The sequence below is a fragment of the Elephas maximus genome, chromosome 6 (genome assembly GCF_024166365.1).
Source record: "Elephas maximus indicus isolate mEleMax1 chromosome 6, mEleMax1 primary haplotype, whole genome shotgun sequence".
Taxonomy (NCBI): domain Eukaryota; kingdom Metazoa; phylum Chordata; class Mammalia; order Proboscidea; family Elephantidae; genus Elephas; species Elephas maximus.
In genome coordinates, this window is record NC_064824.1 from 60,049,326 (window position 1) to 60,076,252 (window position 26,927).

Sequence of the window (26,927 nt, forward strand, 5' to 3'; positions counted from 1 at the left end):
TGAATGTATATTTGGTAATGTGATAGGACATTAACTGAGCCATAAAAAATACTGAATTTTAATTGGAAATTTTGTAGGAAAAAGCAAATGTTAACCACACTGTATGTTGAATAAGGGTAATGATGTGATTCGTCAACCTGGAATTTTAATTTCCAGGCTGAAGATAGTGGAGTTACTGTACTGTTCTCAGGTTAAATATGATACTTCCCTTCGTTGGAAGCTCATAGTTGAAGGCACACTTTAAAAATGACATATGATACTGCTCCTATGCATTTCTGCCAAATGACACTTTGTGTTAGCACTGTTTACACAAGCCTCTACCTTGTCCTTTTCCAAACGACATTCCTGTGAAGGAGTTTCCATGGCCAAACACATTTGGGAAACTCTCACTTAAGGTAAATCAAATTGGGTTTAACTTTATTTGACCCAGTTTTTTTCCAAACATTTTTTGACCACAGAATCCCTTTCTCTAGTAGAACTAATGTTCCATGCTGATCCATCTTAATAGGTAACTCTTTTACACTTCACATTAAACAATCTTATAAAAACATTAGGCATAAAGAATAATTTTACCAGTATTTTTATACTAAGATTGTAATTCATTCTCTTGGTGCTTTTAAAATAATGGAGACAAACAGACATCCTAATACTAAAGATTAAATAGTTTGGTGACAAACATGACTGGAATATGAATATAATGTGGTAGCTTGTATCAGTTAACCCTAGCTCCCCCAGCTCTCTCATGATATTGTGAAGTATGGAATAATGTACGCTTTTAATGTATAAGTGCTTTTATTTATACAGTAAACAAGTTTCCATGTAATTTTGAGGATTTTTTAGTAAACATTCAAATAGCTTGCTGCAAAGTTTTGTATTATACAAAATCTATTACATATATATTATGGGATGCTTCAGTTCAAATAACAGTGCAGTGACTCACCTAAGTCTAAAAAACTGCCAGATGATTAAATGTCAGGTATCGTGTGTCTATCCCGAGTGGCAGTTTACACATTTTGAATTACAACAAGGAGAAATCAATACAATGGGCAATCTTAATTTGGTTCACTATAAAGGTCATTTAATCTATTTAAACCTGTATTCAGCAAAAAAGTAACAGAAGAAAAAAATAGTTTATTTATTTTCAGAAAAGGCATTTACCCTGGAAGAAAGTAGAATTTATTCACATATTTAAAGTCTGCAATTAAAACAATTAACAAAAAAATCAGTTTGTGATTATTTAAGTAAAATATATTAATCAAGTTCATTGTAATCTGTGTGGTATTCCTAAACTGGACAAACATAATACTCTATCAAAAATGTGCTTTTCTTTGTCCTTTTATCTTTAACAAACTTATAAATGATAGGTTTTCTCCTATTTCTTTATAGCAGTTTTCTGGTAAATTAACAGGAAAAAATATGTTAGAATCTGATAAATCTAGTGAGTAAAATCTAAAACTTCTTTCAGGTTAGCATATTTTTCTTTTCTGGTAAACATTAAAATGTAACCCTGGGTGTTTTATTAATTTAAAATTGTATTAAGAGATTGAAAACTTTGTCTTAATTCTGTCATTTACCTAGTGAATGAGTAAGCATTTTCAAATAAATGTACAATGCTAAGGTATCACCTAAGAGTTCATCTAGAGTTCATAAATAATATAAAATGATACAAAGAAAAAAATATTTAGAACTTCTCTTTTAGAGTGATGAGTACGGACATAATATTAAAAAAATAAGGTTCAGATGATTTTTAGTCTAGATTAAGATCATACCAACACATGTGTATATGTTAAATTAAATTTCTGTGATTTAAAATACTGAGCACAAAACTACTTCAGCAAAACACTGTGGAAAAGAAAGTTTGAAAAATTTCGGTCGTACTTTGTATCAGCTTATTATTTAAATGCTGGGACATCTGTGCTTTTAATCTTTTTCTGCCATTCTTTTTCTACTTGTTTTTAAAAGTATTTTGGTGGCATAAAAAGTAAGGAGCCTTTTGTTACTGAACATTTCTTTTATCCACGTGCTTGGTAATGTGCAGCTTTGTGTATTATTTTGCGAGCATTTAAAACTCAGGTGTGCTTCTATATATACGTATACATAGGAGATATTGGCAACACTGGTACTTCACTATGGTATGGTGTCCACTTAGAGAATGAGTAGGGTCCTTACCTATGTGCTACTTACATTTTCTGTAACATTAAAGATGGTGGCAATTTGGAAAGGTTATAGGGAGTTGAAAGAATTGGCTTAGGCCATCTTTTAATAGCTATATTCAGAGACAACATATGCAAGGAATGATCAGTCCCCTCTTCTGATATATTTTGGGTGGTGGGGAGGATGCTCTTCCCTTAAGTATAAAAATATAAATGCACACTTCAAATATACATGCATTCAGTCATTTACATGTCAGTTGATTATATTATTGATCACATTTTTCTTGTTATGATTACTGAAAGGTCAAAGGATAATATGAGCAGTACAAGTATGCATGTTCTAGAAACACACTGGTTAAATATCCATTATCTTTTAAAAATTAAAACCCACTGCCATGCAGTCGATTCCAAGTCATAGCAACCGTATAGGACAGAGTAGAACTGCCCCATAGGATTTCTAAGGCTGTCAATCTATGGAAGCTGACTGCCTCATCTTTCTCCTGTGGAGCAGATGTTGGGTGTCAACAGCCGACCTTTCGATTAGCAGCCGAGTGCTTTTAACAACCAGGGCTCCTTTTTGAAAATTATAAACCATTTAAAAATGATCTTTGGCTTATTGAACTCTTGGATGCATATTTAATTTCCCATAGCTACTGACCTCCTCCCCACTAAATTTATCCTATAGCAAGAGACTTAAAAGTTTTTCCATTTTTAGCCTTTTCATACTTCGGTTCTCATTTTGTAATCAGTCTTGCTTTAGATAATGATGCAATTGTTTCTGCTAATCCGTGTTTCGTTTGGTTTTTCATTTATCACATACGAAAATGTTCTCTTGGTGTTTTAATGTATTTTTATTTTCATTAAAAATGAAGGGTGGAGAATCTGAAACTCTAAGCCAACTAAACAGTCCTTATATTAGAACATCCACGTTACGACCACCAAGTTTTATTAAAAACTTTTGTTTCAAGATAATTTGATTTTTTTTTTTAAAGATAAACAATTCTAGGCAATGAATGGAAAATGTATGAAGCTTGAGCAAATGAAAATCATTTCATATTATCTGGACATTTTCATTCTTGGTAAAAGGAAAAAAATGAATCAAATATATAGGAAAGTTGTTTCATATAAGGTAAACCTGTGTAGCTATCTGAATTTTAAAGTAACCAAACACGAAATGTTTTAGTAAATTACTATTGTGTTCTTGACAGGCAAAAATAAAAAGTGAAATGTTTTTATGCTTCCTTAATTTTTGATTCAATGCTTTTTACCACTTAGTCTGGCTTGCTAGTGTCCTTACGGAACTCAATAAAACTATAGCACTGTTACAATTATGTCATTTCTCTAAATAGCTCAGCACCACCATGCCTATATTTAGTATTATACCTTGTAAAATGTTGGAAATAGTTGGCTTCTCTAATAAAAGTATCCTAACTAGCTAATGAGATTTACTTTCATTGTTCCCAAAATAATTTCTTTTACAAATTGTTGAATTTTCATGTATAAATAGATCAGAAATTATATACTTCATTCTTAATTATGTATATATTCTATATTTTCAATACAACTTGTACACTTCTTTTAGCTACCAAAAAATTGCAACCATTTTTACATGAAATTTACATTTTTTTATTTACAGTTATTTGTAGAACATTATTGCAAAACTAGTTGTGCAAGTAGATTACACTGTCAATACCACATATCAATCTTCAGAGAAAATAATTGCTAAAAAATAAATATTTCTGCACAGAGTTTCAAAAGCATCATGTTTTCATGCTACATTATGTGAATAAAGACTAGGAAGTAGTATGTGTTTTGGTAGACTTTCATTGTTTAAAGCATTCCAAGGGACTTACTACTTAACCAATGTGAGTTTCTTATTTATATCAGATGACTGGCAATTTCAAGTGAGTACACACATTCTTTTTTGAAATATATTATTCTTTAACTGGCAGACATCCTGATATAATAGCTTTTTCCATCAAAATTATAAAATGCCAATTTCAGCTAAAAAAAGGTATTGTGCCTTGTATTAAAATCAGTAGGTGCTTAGGAGATAAAAAAAGAAAAAAGGAAGAAACCTCGGGGTTCCTCAATACTTTCCTTTCTTTAATATTTGGAAGAAGGGCGCCATATTATCTTAAAAAACGTTATTGTAAATATAGGAACATTTTGATGAGGCTCTGTGGAGAAGTTTTTTATAACATTACAGATCCTTGAATTTTATTCCGATATAAAATATGGATGATGGAAATGGTTGAGAATTCTCTTATACACTCGATCACTCAAGTAATTGAAAACAATTTTTTTGCCGTCTAGATTCCGACTCAGAGCGACCCTATAGGACAGAGTAGAACTGTCCCGTGCGCCTTCCAAGGAGCGGCTAGTGGATTTGAACTGCAAACCTTTTAGTTAGCAGCTGAGTTCTTTACTGTGCCACCAGGGCGCCAAGCTTAAAAAAAAAAAAGAAGTCTAAATGCTAACAATTGTGATTGTTTTCATTTAAAACAGCAACATTTAAATAATACGGAATTAAAAAGCAAACTGAAATGATAGCCCCACGACATTTTTACGTGAAAGTATATTGACAGAGAGAAAGTACAGAGAATATAGGTTAAAGATAGAGTGGTTTAAAATCCGGTGTATGAAATTATGTCACATCTCTCAAAATATAAACTAATGGAAGTCACGGATGTCATGACCGCAATTTAGGGATTCATCTAATTTTTGACATTAGCTTTTCATGAATAACCATGTTAATAATGTCACTTTTCATAATGGAAAAATGATTGGGAGTTCTTTAACAATTCTTGCTATTTTCATTTAAGAGTTTGATTATGATTAGTATAACAATGAAATTGGTCAAGTGATGGTGTGGTTCTGTGTTCTTAACATTGCATTCCTATAATGTTTTATTCTTCTATTCATAGTAAGAACTTGTTAGTTTTAAATAATTTTCTGTTAATCAGCTTTCTCAGCCTCCACTTAATAAAAAAAAAAAATAGCTTATGTAAATAAGCCCTGTGATAATTTCTTTTCACGTTGTCGGTTATTAATAATTCATGTATTTCTGTGAATTGTCTTTTCTACATTGGATTTTCTTAAAGCAAAGTATATCTGCACCACAAGAGCATGTGGTAAAATTATTCTAAGCTTGGATACTGATCCATCACAGTGCCTAAGACTTTATAAAGCATTTAAAAACAAGATCCTTTTAGTTTTTAAAAGATTAACACCATTTCTTTATAAGTAGAACCAAATAATAGCTTTGAATGAGAACACTTGAGGAAAGGAGGAGACGGGACGATATTACACACCTAGAAAACAATTGCAATGCAAATGTATGATTTTAAGATTGTTGGACTAAGGTAATAGTTGACAAATACCAGGGTGGCATGGCAGAGGAAGCACTGTTAACGCTGAAATTCTCCGGCTGCTCCTGGTGCTCTTTTGGCAACCGGATCTTTTAGAAGTGAGAATCACCTTGTAGATTTTTGTCACAGAGTTTAAATGGGGTCAGTGTTGGATAAAGAGCATGTTTTTTAGAAGGCCCAAACGGTGCAGCAATACCACCGAAACACCGCCATCTTTGTGATGACGCACAAGTCACGTGACAGTTTTACAATCTTAGAATGCTTTATGGTTTACGAACGCTTCATGTATACGTCAGAGGATCCTCAACACGCCTCCTCAGGTATGTAAGACCTTACCTCCGTTTTTATAGTTTAGCACACTGGGGTGCACTAAGGTGTTAAATCTCAGGAATAAGTGGAGAAGGTAAGACTTGAATTCACGTTCACCACACTGAGCCCCTAGCTATTTCCACCATTTGACACTGAGGCAGTCTAAGTAAGATCTGTGTAATGTTGAGAGAAGTGGGCCTAGGCACCTGCAAAGATAGTAAAACTGGAAAATTCTATTTTCTGTAAATAATAGGAAATATTTACTGTAAAATTTATATTTTGGAAATGTGTATTCAAATACCCACTTGGGGACCACATCATGAATCTAAAGAGGGGCTTCCACTATGAGCCAGCCTTTACAGAATACATTCTCAAAATACTGAATTTGACAGATCAGCTTGCATGTGTTTAACATTTGACTCAGAGCAGATATGTTTGTAACAATGAGATTCATTATTCCCACTATTATTATTAATAGTATTATTTAAAGCTATAGACCTAATAGTGCAAAATACAATTAAGAGAGACAAAAAATAGCTACACTCGGGTTTTTCTGAGTCAAAAACTTTAGTTTTAATAACAGCTGTTTCGCTGGAGACATAGCATATTGTGCAAAAGCTAAATTGTGTAAAATTATTTGTTTTCTTGATTGTTTTTATATGTCATGTTCCTGGATGAGAAACAGAGAGTCTAGTATTTTTTGAGCACCTACTACGTGCCAGGCACTTTATGTTATCTCCTTTTCTCCTTAGGCTTCTGTGAGGCAAGCGCTACTCTCATTTTTACAAACTCAGGAAGTTTAATTAACTTGCTCAGACCACACAGATATTAATGACAGAACTCAGGTTTGGACCCAAGTCAGTCTGATGACAGAGCCTGTGCTTGCACTCCTGCACTGGTGATTCACAGATTTTTGGTGAGCGTCAGAATCATGTGGATGATGCTTGGTAAAAGACAGTTGCCGAGCCCCACCCCCAGAGTCTCTGATTTAGTTGGTGTAGTGTAGGCCCAAGAATGTGCATTTCTAATAAGTTCCCAGGTGATATCGATGCTACTAGTTCAGAGACCACAGTTTGAGGAACCATGGTCCACATCATGCTGTCTTCCAAGACATAAGTGTCTCTTTGCATTCACGGGATAGACACATTTGTTTTACTGCAAAAATATGATTAGAAACCTAGTAACATTTGAATTTCTTTGTAATTTATAAAAAATTTAAATTATAATAAGTCTGCCTGAACATATTAATCTACTTTGGGTTTTAACCATGGCTAGACTGCTATATTAAATCATAATAATGTTGCAATTCATTCTTAATAACTGTAGATCAACTGAATTCCTTTTTAAAGAAACCATTAAAGGTATCTGGTGGAAAGATACTGTTGTTAATTAATAATAATAATATTTTAGATATGCTGATGAGGGGATTTAAAAATGACATTTGGATAAGTGTTAGGTATTTTGGAACTATTGCCAAAGCTCAACCCCCCAAAATACCTTGTAGCAATCCTTATTTATACACACATATTAAACCTGAGTCCAAATGCCACTGTGCCCTGACTTAGTTTTCATGTCCCCCAACTAGAAAAGTTGGAAAGTTCAGCTCTGATGACCAACTCATTATAAGGAGTTTAAGAAATTACACTATCCTAAATCTGCCCCCTGCCTTCCCATGTTTGGTGAATGAGCGATTATTAATTTACAAACCCTGCAAGACCATTCATTCAACATTTTTTATTCCTAGTTTTCTCATCAGCTAATTAAGGTATAAGGCTCCCCTATGGGATAAAATGAGATGTGTAAGGTTCAGCACTCTACCCAGCAATTAAGGACAGCAGGAAAACATCTAATCCAAAGAAAATTTAGATTTTAGATGGCATTTAATTTAGGCCAGGGGGCCAGGTAACAGTTTATTTTTAGGAGGAAGGCAAAAGGTGTTAATTCTTCTAATTACCTAGAAGGAAAGCAGTTGCTATACTGCTGTTATGACTGGCTGCAGCAGTTAGGTCTGGTCCTCAAGAGAGAGGGACCAGACGGTTTTTGCCACACCCTGATGGCGAAGGTGACTGTCTGCTTTTAAGTATTAGGTCTCTGGCTGGGGCAAAAGGATGCATTTTGTACATTAAGATAATTGCTTGGCCATCTAGAAGCCAATTTAACTATTGAGCCTTCTGATGTTTATGCCTGACTCAACTAGATGGGCAATGGTTTTTTTTTAAACCACATTTTTAAGAAGCCCTGGTGGCATAATGGTTAAGCATCCAGCTGTTAAATGAAGGTCACTGGTTTAAATCCATCAGCTGCTCCACAAGCGTAAAGACCTGGTCATCTTCTACTATAAAGATTACAGCCCGTGAAACTTTATGGGGAGGTTCTAGTCTGTTATACAGGGTCACCATGAGTGCGGATCCCTGGTGGTGCAGTGGTTAAGAGCTATGGCTGCTAACCAAAAGATTGGCAATTCAAATCCACCAGGTGCTCCTTGGAAACCCTGTGGGGCAGTCCTACTGTATTCTATAGGGTCGCAATAAGTCAGAATCGACTCGACAGCAACATGTTCAGGGTTTTTTTAGTTATGAGCGGGAATAGACTCGATGGCACATGACAATCACAGCTTCGCATTGCTCAGACACTTTTTAAGCTAACACCTGGTAGGAAGGGACCTTCCAAATCCTGCCCAACTCTATAAGACTTCAGTTTTTAATATCAAGCAATTATTTTGTCAAGAAATTAAGAAGAAAAAAGGTTTGTGTTATGCTAAAATTTAAATAAGCTGGATGCTTGCACACCATTCCTCATCTTCCATTCCTTCATGGTCACTTTTCATAAAGAACTATAAATAGAGGCTTTATGTGGAAGGCCAAATTTTATGCAGGGCATACCAAATGTTGCAGCTGAAGCTTTTACTAATCAAACAATCAGATCTAAATTCCTCACCTGCCAAATCCTCTCTCTCTATAAATGAATGGTCTCTGGCGAATTCAATCTGAATCTGTCTGAATCCTTACGAAATTAGTTGCAGCTGCAAAAATGTATCCAATATGGAAATAAAATCCCTAAATAGCTCTCCGAATCAGAGTTAGCCATTTGTGTGACTCTCTCCCCTGCTAGATCTAGTTTCTAACACAGTGCTAGGCACCCATTAAATGTTCGCTAAATGAGGAAATAAAAGCAATTCTTAAATTTGTATAACACCAAATGGTTTGTGTAGCTGATTACTTATTATTATACTTTTATTGAATCAACTAGTTATTTTGTTGTATGTACTTCATGACTTATGTTTTGGTTTTTCAAAAATTAAGCAGGGATGAGAATATACTCATACTTACAGATCGCCGACCACACAGATTATCAATTTATGTGACCATTTAAAATATAGGGAGCAATTTAAGGTCACTTTAATCATATTTTAAATAGTGTAGTAGTTTTGTAAATTTAAGTACACTGCATATATTTGAAGCTAACTAATAAATTAGTGTCAAAAGGTAAATCAGTAAGATTATATTTCTATCCTGGAGGGATAGAGATTAACCCATTTAATAATTTGCACAGATAAAATGTTTCTTTAAAAATATGTGATTTTAAGTAGTAAAGACTAAGAAACTTTGAACTGATTTTCACACTTTTGTTTAGAAGGAAAGGATATAATGGACCAGTACATATTATTTTAAAATTGTGCTTAAGCTAAATGAAAAATAAATTCCTTTAACTGGAATTGGACTAATTAGAATCTTTAACTTGCGTTTTTTTCCTGTATCCTGGTTTTGTCAGAGAGAGGCATATGCCAAACTCTTAATAGTTAAAAAATATATTCCACTTTATGTTATTATATTCTGGGGTCAATATGCACTTAGGCCAACCCACATATAATAGATCGTGATCTAATCGTCAATTAGCAAGTGTTGGTGAGAGTGCATTTCCTTCCCAGGCAGGTCAATACACGATGTTTTTCCCATAGCTGGGGTTAGAAAGTCACAGAAAACATATACTCAGTGGAAGCTAGTTTTACCATTCAATTCTACTAAAATTGCACACTCTTTGGGGGGAAAAAAATGTGCTTCCTCTATTTGGATCAAATTCAGTATTGCCCTAAAATATGAATCAGAAGAATGCTGTGGATGTCACTTTGTGTCAGCCACATTTTAGTAGTTCTTAAGAAGAGCTCCCCTTTCTTTCCACCCCCAAAAAGCAAAATGATAAAAACTTGTTTCTAAGCATTCAAAGAAATATGCCAGTGGAAAATATTTTAAGTTCTTTATGAATGCAGCTAGTGACAGAATTTTAAACAGAAAGGCCTTTTGTCCTCATTAATGCTGGCCTGTATTCATGTACTTGGAGAGGGCTTCCTATGCTGTCAGAGATTTATAACGCAAAATTTGCTTTTTTTTTTTTTTTTTTTTCCTGTATGGTGGAGTGAGTGTGAATAACTGCAAACATCTTGATAGAGAAGGGTGTTCATTCTCAAACGTGATCTGAGAGTTGGTCTGGCATGAGTTGAGGATCATCTGAATTGCACCCATAAACAGTTTTATCCCTTAATTTCTTATCTGCTTGGAAGGCATTTTCATGACAAAATACTGGTTTAGTAAAAGCAGTAAGTAGGAGTCTCCATGCAAGAGAAATTGGAGTTTCCTAACATGCACATGGTTTAAAAAATAAAAATAAAAAATAAGGTGCCTTGAGATGCTGGCAGTTTTAACATTTCGGGACAAAAAGTTCTTATGTATATTTACATCCTAATTGCTCAATTTTACCTTACAAGCTTCAATTTAGGAAAATATACAGTACTTTTGCATATAATGGTACCTTGTAAGCCCCTGAGTCAAGTAGAGAGGATTTAAATACAAAAAGGAAAACAGCCATTAAAAGCACTTACATTGTATTGGAGTAAATAGTACAAAATGATTATTTCCCTGGAAGACCAGGATCGGAAACATGCCTATGAAGACCCAAGATTCCTGCAGTGCTTAGGGATGATTCAGGCAAAGAAGGATGTCTAATTGGATGAAGGTAAGTTTTTCTTTGCTTCGGATGAAGCTCTAAAGAGAGATCACTGTCTTGTTTTAAAAGCGAAGTCAAGTTGTCTTCTGAAGCTGTGTTCAGATGTACCCCACTTGAGAGGGATTCTTTGGATTTAAGTTTAGATTTTTCAAGGTCCAGAAATTCAGGACACTGATAGAAAGAAAGGAAAACACATATTTAGAATTCACTTTGGCAGTCATCTGAAATTACTTTCATAAAATCTAAATGAGCTTTCTTTCACCATTGATCTATGTTTGATTAGCGGCATTAACCAATAGTGCTCTCCCAAAGACGGGTCAAGAAATTGGAAGTAGCGTATCAACTTAGATGATGCTAAACAACAACCATTCCAAGAACTTCACTTTTACCCTGAAACCAGGTTAAAGTCTGTTTGTTGTTGTTTTACATGATTTCACATGGAGTTTTATAGATACATTTTAGATCTTTATGGTGACCCCACATGTGTAGAATTGTGCTTCACAGTGTTTTCAATGACTGATTTTTAGGAAGTAGATTGTCAGGCCTTTCTTCCAAGGCATCTCTAGGTGGACTTGAACCACCAGTCTTTCAGTTAGCAGCCGAGTACATTAACTGCTTACATCACCCAGGACTCCTACTTGGTGACTAGGGAGATCAGAGGAGAAAAGAAAAAAGAAAGAAGTAAAATCACCCAAGCCAAATTAAAAAAGTTATCTAAATCAGCTGAAAGTATAGAATGAAGTATATGGTTTTGCATGCTTCCCAGACATAAAACTTATTTTCTATTTTCATATTTTAGAAAGATTGTATTATCTTCCTCCTGGCACATTATTTCCTTCTATTAATAGAGTTAAATTCCTAGACTGAGCTAAATTTCCAAATATCTAAAAAATTTTACAAGATTGTTCTGTCAATTTGTGTTCTTAGATCCAGTTTTACTATAATGTTTAAGGAACTAATTCCCAAGATAGAATTCCAAGGGATTTAGACTTACATTGATATAATTCCATAGGGCCCTTAAGAGGGCTTCAGAGGCATGATAAAGGAACTCTTCTTACCATGTTCATCAACCAGGTGAAATAAGGTTAGAGAACTCTGGTGATGGGTGGGACAGAGAGGCCATTACTAGTTTGATTGCATTTGAACTTCAGGTCTTCTGTAGACAACTGTTATTTCTCTTCGTCTTGGATTGTGAGACCCTACCCAGCCTTTTGTCACTCTAACAAATTAAGAGACTTTTCTTTGAAGCACTTTTGGACCCAAGACAAATCCTTAGCTTTCTAAGCTCTACTGTATACAAACTTAAGTAGGTTGACTTTTGAAAAGAGTTTTTCTTAAAAAAAAAAGCTAGTGTTTTAAATCATTCTTCTGGGTCCATTGTTTTCAAGCTTTAAATGGGGATAACAATCAGTGAGGAGGTTGTTTAAAATGCAGATTATAGGGCAAACCCAGACAGAATAGAACTGCCCCAAGGAGCAGCTGGAGGATTTGAACTGCTGACCTTTTGGTTAGCAGCTGACGTGTTAACTACTGCCCAGCCAGAACCAAACCAAAAAAACCAAACCCAGTGCCGTCGAGTCAATTCTGACTCATAGCGACCCTATAGGACAGAGTAGAATTACTCCATAGAGTTTCCAGGGAGCACCTGGAGGATTCGAACTGCCGACCCTTTGGTTAGCAGCCGTAGCCCTTAACCACTACACCACCAGGGTTTCCCACCGCCCAACCAGAGGGGGATGAAAATCTATTTTCCACAAGCAGCCAGGTGATTCTGCTTCAGGTGGTCCTTGGACTACTCTTTGAGAGACACTCTTGGTTGGACTGGTTGGACAAAATCTGTACTCACTTGTGAGGAAGGACCGAAACTTCTATCCGTTTTAATGGATGCTGCAGGATGACTGGCTCTCATCAGGTGGATGACGGGTCTGTGATGCTCGGCTCCTGCAGTTACCATACTGTAGGCTGGGGGGACCACAGTGGCTTGTTTCTGCAGCAGCTGTAAGATGGTCTGGATGTCAGTAGTCATTTGGGATTCAAGTCTGGGGGACAGATAGAAATTAGAAAAGACAGTCCTCAAATAGCCCAGGATTGCAAAAGCATTTGAGAAAATTTCAATACTATCGACACACAGAATTATGGCCTGCTTTAAACAAGAAGGACAGGAGAGGGAGCACGGAGATTCTTTCCAGGCCGATGCATACTTTCTAGGTCTCACTGATAATTCTGATAAAGACCATGGCTTCCTGCTCATTTAATAAAATGCTAACAGAAAAACAAGTGAATGGGATGGACTAAATTTTTACTAAACTGTATTGATTTCAAAATGTAAAACACTGAGAATCTATTTTTAATCACTTAATTGTCTTTGCTTTTTTATTAGGCTTTGGTCGGTCCTTGGGAAAATCGTATTCTTTAAAAAATAGGTTTTTGTGGCACATTTCTTTCAGAGCCATAGCATTCCAGGATAATTTCTTAGGTGTTTAAAAATTTAGCTTTATTTTACCTTGTTTCTCTCCTATACACATCAGGTATTGTATCTCTTATTCATTGTATGCTTTTTAAATGCTGCTAAATGCTAAATTCCCTTGCCATCTATAGTTCAGGGCCTTTGGTATTTAAGAAACAAACCACACTTAAAAGTTCTTTTGCATCTATGACCCATCTGGCTTACAAAATACCAGTCTGATCATTTTCCCTCCACAATTTACAAGTAGCCAACTGGCCTGTTAATTTTATTCTCATTTTAAATTAAAATCAAGGGAAAATAGCAAAATACAATTGGTCTGATTCCCCTCCTTTGCATGTGTTAACAGCACTAAAAATGGAGGGAATTCTGCGGGTATAAGAACAGAAAATTTGGACCATATGCCTCCTCAGGAAATGCTTCTAACTCTTCACGTATTAGTGCTTGCTGTTTTGCTTCTGAACAAAAAATGCAAAGAAAATGTAAATCTTACTAAAAATGTTAAAATCATAGCACTAATTTTGCCCAATTTTGTACCTGGTACATATTGGAATTCAATGTGGAAACAACTTAGCCTTTGACTTAAAAGAGAACAGAATAGACCTGAAAAAGATATGGGAAAATAACTTTTTTTTTTTTAGATTTAAAAATGTAATTAACACTCTAAGTCTTTCTTCTAAGCATCACAATAGCATCTTATCCTTATAGGTTTTCTATATTTGGTAAATATAGCCATATATCTGAGAGTATTCTGAACCATTAACTATAAATTACACATGATTGTGCATTGTAAATGTCAAAACAACACAATAAAAAGGGAAAAATTGAGTTATCAACTGGTTTATTAATCTATTTGTTACCCAAAGGGTTGATCCAATGTTTTTATGGCACCAACTAATCCACCAACCTTTATTTTATTGTTGTGCATTAATTTTTCCTTTCATTCATCAAGGCCCAGCTCAAATTTTAAATACATCCAGAAACATTCCATTATTGGACCCATTCAGAATTAATTTATCTCTCCTCTGAGTCCCCAAAGAAAACTTTACATCCAGACTTCATCATAAATATTTCTGTATATATTTACCCTGATATCATTAATGGAGGAGTGGCTTACCCAATATTTTTGTACTGAGTATAAAAGAATTTGGGGGTGGGAGGTAGAATAAAAACTTCATCAACAAGTGGGATTCAGAACCCAATACAGTCAAACATCAGACCTTTTAGAGTCTTATAAAACCTTTGTCAAACAGTCTGCATTTGTCACTGAGAAAGAATATCTCTATATGATGGATACTGTCTATTTGGACAGTGTCTATGAGGGGAAAATCTATTGGAAGGTGAGGCTTTAGCATCCACCCGCCCAGTAATTGCAACATGCTGCCATGAGTCAGGTTCACTAACACAGTAACATCTCATGGCAGGTGAAGAGGCCACTGCAAGGTGAGAACTGAGACCACCTGCCTCAACACAACTTAGATAAATTGTAGGCCACCTCTTTCAACATGGCTTAGTTGTTTGTTCCAGAATAACTCTGGATGGGAAAAATAAGACTAAGCCAATAACTTACTTCACCATTTGCATCAGGAAGCTCCTGAAGAGCAATTCATAGGAAACAACAGCCTGCTTATCTGAACAAACTTGCTTAATCAAATCAACTTTATTGATCAGGACTTGCTTCACGATCCTCATCTCATTGTGTCCCTCAGTTCTGAACTATGACATCACAAACTTTGCCCAATTCCAGTCAGTGTCCCGCCTTGAAGAGTCAAACCCCAAAGTCCAATAAATACCCTACTTCAGATTTCTCTTTCTGAGACGTGGCTTAGATTCTGTCAAGGTGGCATTCTCCCTTCCTGCAACGATTCTGAGTAAAACTCAGTTTTGTTTTATTAGTATATTTGGGTAGTTCAGCAAAGGGGGGCTTTAGTAAGACAGTTGTATTTTCATGTGTTATAACTACAGTCTGTGGGGTTTAAGTAGAATGATGCTTCTCTTGAGCCCTTGAGAATAAATCGGTTTTACTCAGGAGGAATTACAGAGAATTTAAAAGAAAATCCAGTTTGGTCTTTAAAGCAGAAGGGAATAAAAAAAAAAAATTTTTTTTTTTTTTTTAGCCCAGTTCAATAATAACATTTTTTTTTTTTTGAGGGGTTTGGGGAGGTCAACATAGCAATAAAGCTGTGTAAAATAAGTATTTCATTCAATTATTCAAAGACCTGCAATGTGGGTAGGTGAAAGGAGAGCATGAAGATGAATTAATATGGCATTTGATGTCATGGAGCTGAAAGAAGCTGAACGCCTAGGAAAAAAAGATGAAGGAAGCACATAAATAACCAACACAAGGTGAAGCAAGTGTTTCATGCCATCCTAGAGGCATACAGATGAATTGCCCTGGGTGTTCTGCTAGGGCACAAGTCATTACTAAAAGCCTTTACATTCTCTAGGCCTCCCTTCCTCAAAGTGTGGTCCTTGGACTAGCAGCATCCCTGGGAGCTTATTAGAAATGCGGACTTTCTGCCAACTTCAGACCTGCTGACTTAAGAGTCTGCATTTTAACAGGATCCCAGTGTGATCTATATGCACAATAATGTTTGAGATGTATTGTTTTCAGAATGAGCTTTAATGATTTACCTAAATATGTATATAAATGTGGGCATGATATATAAGTATATAAGAATGGGAATGAGAATTCCAGAACACTTAATTGTGCTCATGAGGAACCTTTACATACACCAAGAGGTGGTTGTTTGGACAGAACAAGGGGATACTGATTGGTTTAAAGTCAGGAAAGGTGTGTGTCAGGGTTGTATTCTTTCACCATACCTATTCACTCTGTATGCTAAGCAAATTAATACGAGAAGCTGGACTATATGAAGAAGAACAGGGCATCAGTATTGGAAGACTCATTAACAGCTTGCGTTACGTAGATGACACAACCTTGCTTGCTGAAAGTGAAGAGGATTTGAAGCACTTACTAATGAAGATCGAAGACCACAGCCTTCAGTATGGATTGCACCTCAGCATAAAGAAAACAAAAATCCTCACAGATGGACCAATGAGCAACATCATGATAAACCAAGAAAAGATTAAAGTTGTCAAGGATTTCATTTTACTTGGATCCACAATCAACAGCCATGGAAGCAGCAGTCAAGAAAGACGCATTGCATTGGGTAAATCTCCTGCAAAGGACCTCTTTAAAGTGTAGAAGAGCAAGGATGTCACCTTGAAGACTAAGGTGTGCCTGACCCAAGCTATGGTATTTTTAATCAAGTCATATGCATGTGAAAGCTGGACAATGAATAAGGAAGAACAAAGAGGAATTGACGCCTTTGAATTGTGGTGTTGATGAAGGATATTGAATATACCATGGACTGGCAAAAGAACGAACAAATCTGTCTTAGAAGAAGTACAACCAGAATGCTCCTTAGAAGCAAGGATGGTGAGACTGCATCTTACATACTTTGGACATGTTGTCAGGAGGGATCAGTCCCTGGAGAAGGCCATCATGCTTCGCACAGTACAGGGTCAGGGGAAAAGAGGAAGACCCTCAACCAGGTGGATTGACACAGTGGCTGCAACAATAAGCTCAAGCATAACAATGATTGTGAGGATGGCTCAGGACCGGGCAGTGTTTCATTCTGTTGTGCATAGGGTTGCTATGAGTCGGAACCGACTCGATGGCACCTGACAAGAACAAGAGCTTTTTAAAATGTAAGCCTTTAACCCTACATATAATTTAATCTGGCATTAAAGCAGAAAACATCAGCAAAGCCGATTCAGGATAGACCATTTATATTTGTTTTTATTGCACTGTGTACTTAATATGTGTATTTGGATGAGACAGATGGTGTAGAAATTCACAGTTCTACATTTGAACAATGTTGAAGCTAAACAGGGTAGACCTGGCTCTAGAAAGTATTCCAGGATTCCCACCCTGGAAAGTAGAGGTCTAAATTGTGCTGCCCTCTTCAAACGTGTTTTCCATATTTTTGTCTTCTAGCGTTAAAGTGATGAAAGATTTGTTGGAGATGGTAGCACAGTAAAAATGTAATATTTGGGATTTTAAATCCAAAAGCAGCTGAACTGAATTAAGTAATAAAATGTTTGTAAAAACAACAGAGATGAATAGGAAAAAATCAAAGGTGAAGTGTTAGTGTTAGCATTTCAAAACATCTTCATAAATAATATACAAATTTGCAGGAACATGTCAAAAGAGATTTGTGTGTTAGCTGTGGAAAAGTTTCATATACTACTACTACTATGCTAGTTTAATAAAATAATAATAATATTACTACAAATGTAAACCAAAATGGTCCTAGATGTACATGCCCTTACAAGTTTACACTTTCAGCCTTGGGATTAACGATGAACTTCATTTCTATTATTGGCGTTCATCTGTGTGTATTCTCTGACTTCACACACATTTTCTGATTTGGACCTTCCTTCAGGATTAAAATAGAGATTGTGCGGTTCCTTTTTTACCCTGTCATGGGTACTAATCATTGTTGCCAGGATACATCAAAGATTCCTGAAAGTGAACAACTTTCCCCTCCAAATTTTGCCATCCATTGGTAACAACCCTACAGTCTCATTTTGGGTCCACATATGTTGTACCCATGAGAGGCAAATACAGTGTGTGGCTTTTTAGGCTAACTGGCGAGCCACAGCTGTGGTCAAGTATACTTGGCTAATGCAACTCTGTGATAGAGCAAGTGTGTGTCATTGGCACAGGAGATTGTTTTGACTGTGGACCCCTTTGTGCGACCTTCAGCTCTGGCCCTTGTTACCACACCATTGGCACAGAAGCCTGATGTTTGATACTGAACATTGTGTAAACCAGGATTCAGGTAGTCTGGTCCTTCTACAACACTTGCCCTTACTTTAAGTGCTTTAAATACCTCATTTTTCCCCCCTGGTCTCGTTGTGTGTTTTAAATTGATTTAGTACATTCTGCAATTTGAACATTTTCATTTAGTCTGTGCAGCTTTCTGTCTGTGACCACTGGGATACCTTGCTTTGTGGTGTACTTGGAAGTGACTGTTAGATCAAAGTAAATTCCCACATAACACACAGCTAAAACTGCTATATCATACTCATTCGTATGTTTTTTAAATCTTTTTGACCAGTTTAATATTAAATAATCCATACAGACTTGAGATAAGGGGTTCCAGCCTCCATAAAATCAAAATTCACTCCTCATTTTTAAAGAGCCTAGATTAAAGATGAAAAGGAAATGGAGAACATAATCAGAGGATACAGGATTCAACTTCATGGGATTTTCAGTTCAATCACTTTTTTTTTTTTTTGCACAAGTTGACTGAATTACTAAATGTTTAAATCATTTTGTTGATATTTTAGAAATGTCATAGAACATTATTAAGTTACCAGGAACTACCAAAACATTATTTTGAAGAAAAAAAAGAAATTTTTAATTTGCAGGTGCTGATAATATCGTAATTTTATAGCAAGTATAGAAAAAATCGGATTTACGCTGCCAGAAGTATGGGATGTTCTAAGTAAATACTCTTTGCAACAGATTAATAATTATAATGGTCAATTTCTAGTTTTATTTTAAATAAGTACATATATACAAAACACATGGGATTATGGCAGGAGTAATTTGCTATTTACAGAGAGTAATGCTCAAACCTACCCTCTGTCAGTGTGTTGTAGTATTGTGGCTTGTGTGTTACAATGAGGCTGCAAGCTATGCTACTGGTATTTCAAATACCAGTAGAGTTACCTGTCATGGACAGGTTTCAGCAAAGCTTCCAGACTAAGACACAGTAGGAAGAAAGGCCTGATGACCTACTTATAAAAATTAGTCAATGAAAACCTTATAGATCAAAACAAAACATTGAGCCCTCTATAAGCCCTCTACTTTGGAAGGCACTAAAAAATATACAGTGGCCAGGGCCAGGAGGGAGGGGGAGAAGGGAAGCCATTGTTTGGGAAGCAGTGAGTTTCTATTTATGGTGACAGGAAATTTGGTATCGATTAAGGGTAACGGTTGCACAACTGACATCAATAAGTTGTACACCTGAAAAAGGTTGAATTGGCAAATGTGTTATATACAGTAAAACCTGTGAAAGCTGGAGCCTGTGTAAGGCAGAAACCTGTCAGAGAGGGAAAACTCGGATGTTTCCGCTAAAACGAGTGATCGAAAAGTCTTAAGACTGTACCCTGTTAAAGGCAGAAAACTTGCGAGATCCAGAAAAATAAGGCAGTCCTGTCAAGTTCCGGCTCTCACAGGTTTCACTATATATTTTTACAACAACAACAAAAAGGGTTGCTGCTGAGGCTGCTTATGTACTGCCAAACACTTCATGGGATTTATTTTTTTTTTATTTGGAGGCTTAGGGTCGTGGTTTCATGTGACATCCCAGTCAATGGGCCTAATACTGTTTTTAATGTTTCTGTTATACCTCCTTGTTCCTTGGGAAAGCTTGCCAGCAGAAATCCAAGGTACAGCAATTGGTCTCTATTTGCCTGGAGCAGCAGAGGAAGGAGAATTGGCAGTTGGTGGAGGAACTGGAGTGTGTGTCTAATTGTGTCCGTGAACAACTGCCTCCTTTGCTGTAAGCCCAGAAGAACTGGGTGGTGTCTGGCTACCAGTACTGAACGTTTTGATCAAAGACTCTACAGAAGAATCCTGATGAAAAGTGGGAAAAATTTGGAACACAATTTCAAGTTCTCGTGGAATCCAAACTTTCTGGAGCCATTGAAGCTGGATGACCCCCTGAAACTGTTGCACTGAGATAATCTTTTAAACTTTAAGCCTTAAACTAAAACTGTCCCCTGAAGTCATTTTTAAACCAAACAATAGCTTAATTAGTATGGAATATCTGCCTTAAGAACTGTGTTCTTTTAAATATTTATATGTGATGGAATTGACAACGGCAAGACTGAAGGTCAGACGAGAAGCTTAAGGGGCAGTGAGTTTACCTTAATGGTGGTAGAGTAATTTGGAAAAAGATAGTGAGGTTACACAACTTGAAGAATGTAAGCCATGCCACTGAACTGTACATGTAGAAATTGTTGAATTGTGTGTGTTTCGTTGTGTATATTTTCACCAAATAATAGTAATAATAATTAATATATATATACAGCAGCCACAGCAATGGATTTGAGCCTATCAACAGACATGAAGATGGCTCAGGATTGGGCAACATTTCGTTCTGTTGTACCTGGGGTACCATGAGTGGAGCTCACTCTACAGCAACTAAGAACAACAACAATAACAGATGTTAGACCCGGCTACTGCTTGTGTTATATTATCCTTTTGCCCTGTTCTTGCTTATACCTGTTAAGTTGTTCCTGAAGCAAATCTAGTCTTTGCTCTACTTCCCCGTATGTGAGGTCACTTTCGGTTTCGGATATCCCCCAGGCGGCTTGCTGCAGTGCTGAGGGACTAGACTCATGGGGCTGAGTCCGGGCATTTTCTCGTTCCCAACTTCGTATGTCAGTGATACCTGTGGAAAATAGTAAGACTGACATCAACTTTTTTGGATGCCCCCTGGCATCAGTAACACGTAGGTATCCACAATACAAGCTAGAAGGGATCTTGGAATACAACCTGAGAGACTGACAACCAGAGGGATTCAAGGGCATGTTCAGGGGTGACAACCCGTTGGTAGCAGAGTCCCACTACAACCTGCCTGCCTTCCCTCCCAGAGCCGTTTCCATGCGAATAAAAACATATGGCAGGTCATGAGTCTTGATTTGATTTTGTCTTCTGTGCTCAGAAGAGACATGGATGTCAAACCCAAAACTCTGATTAGAGAGCAATGACTTTGTACTTTTATATTTAAGGGAAAATATTAAAGTGCAAAACCATTTTGGTTGTGCTTCATGTAAGGTTTAAGATTTTAGGACTCTTTCCCACAAAGGAATTTGCATATTTCATGACTCAGATCCAGTGCCAAAAGAGCCATCAGGAAAGTGCTGTCTTCAGGGGGATTCCCTTCAGCCAGCACAACTCTAAGTATAGCTGTGAAGTCATAAACCATTAAAGATGGGAATGTTCTAAAAAGTTCTCTAGTCCCCAAACCACTGTTTTATGTCTTAATGTTTCTTTGTAGCCCCTTCTGTACAGTCCTTTAATACATTCACATTGTTTTCTAATATTTTTTTCTCGTGGCTCTTTTGTTTGGAATACTTTTTATATTGTTGTTGTTAAGTGCCACCAAGTTGCTTCTGACTCACAGCGACTCTGTGTACAAAAGAATAAAATAGTGCTTGGTCCGGCACCATTCTCACTATCATTGTTATGTTTGAGCCCAGTGTTGCGGCCACTGCGTCAATGCATCTCGTTGAGGGTCTTCTTATTTTTCCCTGACCCTCTACTTTAACAAGCATGATGTCCTTCTCCAGGGACTGGTCCATCCTGATATCATGTCCAAAATAGGTGAGACAAAGTCTTGCCATCCTCACTTCTATATTTATGAGTCGGAATTGACTTGATGGCAACAGGTTTGGTTTGGTTTTGGTTGTACAAGAGCTCAGCTGTTAGCCAAAAGGTGGGCAGTTCCAATTCACCAGCTGCTCCTTGGAAACCCTATAGGTTAGTTCTACTCTGTTCTATAGGGTCGCTGAGTCGAAACTGACTTGAGGCAATGAGTTTGGTTTGGGTTTTATACTTTAAATATACCTTATATTTTTATGTTACTATATTTATATATAAGTTCACTCCTGAAATGTTCTGAGTGTCTGTTATGTGCCAGGCACTCTGCTGAATGTGGAGAAACTAAAGATGAAGAAGGCATAGGCCCTGTACTTGAAGAATTCCATCTAGCAATTTGGTTATTTTTCATACAGAGATTCATTTTATGAACTTCTTTTAATTTACTGTTTCTCTGACATTCTATATTTTCAAGTTATCAATAGTTCCAGGCAAATATAACATCCTCCTTTTCCCTTCATTTTTGTTGCGATTCTAGAAGTAAAGAAGAGGATGGTAGAATTTCTTGAAGTCTCTTGTTTCCAGTTTCTCCAGAAGTACAGACAGGTAGCAAAAGCATTCCGTTTCTCCAAGTAGCAGACAAAATTTCTGTATCTTTTCTTTGTGGTTTTTCTCTCACTACCTTTTTATCATTGAATTTACAGAAATTTCTCCAGTGCAAACAAACAAAACAAACCTGTTGCTGTCCAGTGGATTCAGACTCATAGTGCAGTGCCTACAATTTCTGCCTTGGTAGGGGGAGGCTGTAACAAAGAAATTAGCATATCCAGGGACGTAATTAGAAAAACATAAGGTCAGAGTTCCTTCTTCTATTGTAATGGCTAAAAGACCTCAGGGAGCTACCATGAATTCTAGAAAGGTCCTTTGTGATCAAAGCTTCCTTAGCCTATGGGATACTAGTGTTTTATAAAGTGATAGTATATTGTTTCTTTTGATATTTTACCAAACATGTCAAAATGAAAGTGATCATAGAAAAGGAAGAAAAATGACGTTGCTGGAGGTTTAAGTAATTTATCAGCAGATTTTCACTGAAAGTATGATTTGTTTTTTATGAACACGTGAACCTATTTAAGAATAATAAATATTTCAATCTGGCAGTAAACTAAGTTTTCAACTTTGGAGCAGCAATGCCAAACAAAACATTGAGAACACACCTATGAGTGGTTTGGCCATGCTGATGCTTGTCCCATCTAGCCTCATGCTGGCCATTTGATGGGGGAAGCTTTAGGAAAGAAAACAAGAACTGACAGGATGGACATTAAAGATTACACTAAAAATTTTTGTGCGAAGAAAGCTTACAAAATTTCCACCTTTACTGCTCTCTCATCTTAAATGCTTAACTGCTTTCTCATCTCCCTAGTCATACATAAAAATTGATTTTTAAGTGACAACAGTGAATCACATATGATAAATTATAGGTTATATTTTTTCTTCAGTGCCCAAGAAGAAAAATTGATTATCCTCTTTTTGCAGAAATGAATGAAATGTAAACTGCTAGATGGAGGCATCCTCGATTATGATTTACTCCTATTGAAATCTGAAGAAATGTGATTGGCTTGTTTTACCAGCAATTTAAAAAATGAGGAGTTCAAAGGCGAATTTCTGGCTAGTGGTCTTAATCAAATGAATATCTTTGTAGACACTTTCTAAATATAGCTCAGAGAATCTGCTCTTGGTTGCCTTGGAAAATGTTGCTATAGTTGCAAGACACATTTTTGGAAATGGATGAGCAGAAAGTAAACTTTCACTTTGCTCTGTGTACACAGGTTTTCTAGATGAACTTTTGACCTCAATCTAAGTAGAGTCAGAGTCCATTTAACTTTTCTGTTTTCTTTTTAGTTTTGCTTAAAATGTGCTCTTCTGCTGGATTCAGCATGGCAAGTACTAGGAATGTGAGTCAGTGAAATTTCCTATCGATGGTGAAACTAAAATTTGTGGGGATTTAGTAGTTCCAACTGGAGTAGTTATAGCTATACCTTACATTTCACAGTGCTTCACCTTGAAAACTACCAGCGTATAAAATTTGCAGTTAATAAAGTCCTAAAATTCTTCATTGGTTAGTCATGTTAATTAACTAGGTTAACTGGGCGTAACTCTTGTTGAAGCTGTATTACATCAATTATTTTTATTCAATTGACATGTATACTTAGCTATGCACTTTCAAGTTAATTATTTCACTAGGGATTACATTATGAATTTTTGAAAACTAAAAATTTGTAGATAATAAAATTATTTGTTAGAATATTGTTATTATAATATTGGATTGTGCATATGGAATGGCTAGTTAAAAACAATTGGAAGAAGTGGCAAAGAAAAATATAAGGTGAAGGGTATGGGATTTCACTGTCAGTCAAAGTCATTAAAAAGTAGAATAAAATTCCAAACATACATCTTTTATGATTTGTAACCTGAGAAACTAAAACTCAAGAAGAAAAAGCAATAAAAGCACTTTATTATTGGGTCCACATTATGCTGACTTAGGAGATAGCAAAGATGTCAGAAATCTCTTCAGAACTCCTGACATCCAGATACAACCTGTTTCTATTCTTAGCACTTTCCAGATACTCATTTTAATAAATAACTAAAATGGGACATCTGGTAATCACATCTAATATTCCATTCTTGCATTGTGATAAATGAGGTACTATTTTCATTCACTTCATCAAGATTTTAGATTGTCCAGAGAACATTTGCATATATTCTCAGCTTTCTTCAACCCAGGGTCATGGTAAAAGCTGATTTGATATGATAGGAGAAGTAACTCTGGAAAAATATAAAATCCCAGATTTAAGAAAGCCTTTATTATCAAATATGGTCCCTTCACAAAATGGCGATGAGAGAGAATATTTACTGCCTCTGTGCCATACATTTTGCTATCCTGCCAGGCCAACAACATCCTATTTTAATTTTTTGTTATATTCTTTTGATGTTTCACTATGCCTTCTTAATCTCTAGATATTTTATATATCCAGGGGTATTTTAAATAATATAGAGATAGAGAATAACATGAACATATTTCAGAAAAAGTAATTTACATCTGTTATCTTATTTAATTATCACAAATAACTAATTGGTTAGATAATATTATTATTCCTATTTTAAAGATATGTAAACAGTCTTAGTGTGACTGGTAAAGTAATTTACACAAAGTCATAAGGGGAGCAAGTGACAGAATTGGGGTTGGAACACAAGCAGTCTGACCCAAACCTGTTCTTGGAAACAATAGCAAATCTGGCTAGATCTATCGATCTGGCTCCAGTTATGCTGTGTTAATTGCTCTTTCATGTAATACTTCTTCAAGTTTTCATGAATTTACCATCTTTTAGTATCACCTCGTGGAAACCTTGGAGGCTTAGTAGTTAAGTGCTATGGCTGCTAACCAAGAAGTCGGCAGTTCGAATCCTCCAGGCGCTCCTTGGAAACTCTATGGGGCAGTTCTACTCTGTCCTGTAGGGTCACTATGAGTCAGAATCTGTTCAAGGGCAGTGGGTTTGGTTTTGTTTTGGTTTAGTATCACGTCTGCATGCATTAATCAATTGTTATCACTCATAAATATTTTCTACAGGAAAACCCATACATTTGGATATTTCTTTTGTTATGGATGTTAAACAAATTTTATTTGAATGGGTTGGCCCATACATTATCTCTCCCCTCTTTCTCATAATTCCAAATAAATGGAAATTCTTTCTGGCATTTATTGTGGTGTTACTGCCCTGGCCTTTCATGCTATAAAACTACAGGGTTGGAGGTGAGACGTGGGTACAGAATATACATGTGAAAATCCACATGTGAGAATCCACTGGTTAAAAAAAAAAAAAAAAATTAGCTCTCTTAAAATACTCACTGATCCTGTCCCCCATTGAAATCACTACAATGGACATTGCCACATTTTTTTTTTTTAAACATGGCATTACATTAAGTATGAATGGCCATAAAAACCTCTCATGCTATCATTGATTAGAAATTACTGCTCGTTCTAGGATCGTATAAACACTTTGTTGATGATCTGAAGTCTGGACTCTGCATATATTCCATGAAATTGCCAAAGATGAGATTGCCATGTATCAGTACAGTTCTCCATTTGTTAAAAGTCACCTTTTTATGATTAGCACTGAGGAGAGACAAACTGATTCATTAGAAACTCAATTACCTTTGTAAGAGTGACTTCTTTTATCTATGTGGATTCTTCCTGAGGTGGGCACTGTTTCTTCAAAATCGAGTCCAGTTGCTTTCCCTGTTCCCAGAGGAGAATCTGCTATTCCTGAGAAGAGCGGCTTTTGTTCATCATCAATGGAGGAGATGAAAGATGATGATCTGCTTTTTTTCTCTTCAAAGTGTTTCTTGGAACTCTGATAATGTCTTATAGTATCTTCAGAATCTTCAGGGTCGTTTGTACTGTTTTCTTTTCTAAAATCTATCAGAGGAACATTGTAGAAAATAAATGTGTGAATGTGCATATTACACTACTGAGCTACGTATAACTACTTTTTATAGTGATGTTCTTTGAATAACTTTAACATAGAATTTTACATAAAACCACCAGAAAAGTTGTTCTTGCTCTTTTTCCTATTGAAAACGTAGCTACTTAGAGGAGGCATTATTTATTTATTTATTTATAATACCAGGGACATCAGATTATCTTAATGAAATTAATAATTTATTTCAAAATAAAAAGAATATCTGCAATAGTAACCTTGTACTAATGTTTAGAAAAAAAGTGTAGCATAACTTACAAATTCATTTATACATGCTCAACAGTCATTTACATTCCAAAAATCTGGTGCACTCTCTCTTTAGGGAGGTGAAAAAAGCTAGGGAAAAGTTGTCCCAATGCTAAAATATCACCACAAAACAACTTATCGTTTATAATTTTCAGGCTCCATCATCTGTGGCAGATGCTCACATATTGCAAAGGTCAAAATTGGAATCCTCTTTATAGTGAATCCTGGCAGGCTAAATCTCAGCATGAGTTGAATGCATATGTTGTTGTGTACTGTCAAGTCAATTCCGATTTACAGAGGCCCTGTAGGACAGAGAATTGCCCCATGGGGTTTCCAAGGAGCCAGTAGTAGATTTGAACTGCTGACATTTTGGTTAGCAGCCTGAGCTGAAATTCCAGGCAGTTTGGTTGTGTAGTATATTGAGAAGAATACAGGGCTTAAATA

General features: G+C 36.1%; 1 protein-coding gene across 1 annotated transcript in view; it reads right to left on the reverse strand.

Moving 5' to 3' along the window:
• Positions 1-10,738: 10,738 nt before the first annotated feature.
• Positions 10,739-26,927, reverse strand: part of KCNH7 (potassium voltage-gated channel subfamily H member 7) — a 562,840-nt gene continuing 546,651 nt past the window's right edge. The window contains exons 13-16 of the mRNA XM_049887314.1: positions 25,913-26,164; positions 20,605-20,773; positions 12,681-12,873; positions 10,739-11,005 (exon numbers count right to left, since the gene is read on the reverse strand). Of these exons, the coding sequence (XP_049743271.1) occupies positions 10,739-11,005; positions 12,681-12,873; positions 20,605-20,773; positions 25,913-26,164 (881 nt within the window). The remainder of the gene's footprint in view (positions 11,006-12,680; positions 12,874-20,604; positions 20,774-25,912; positions 26,165-26,927) is intronic.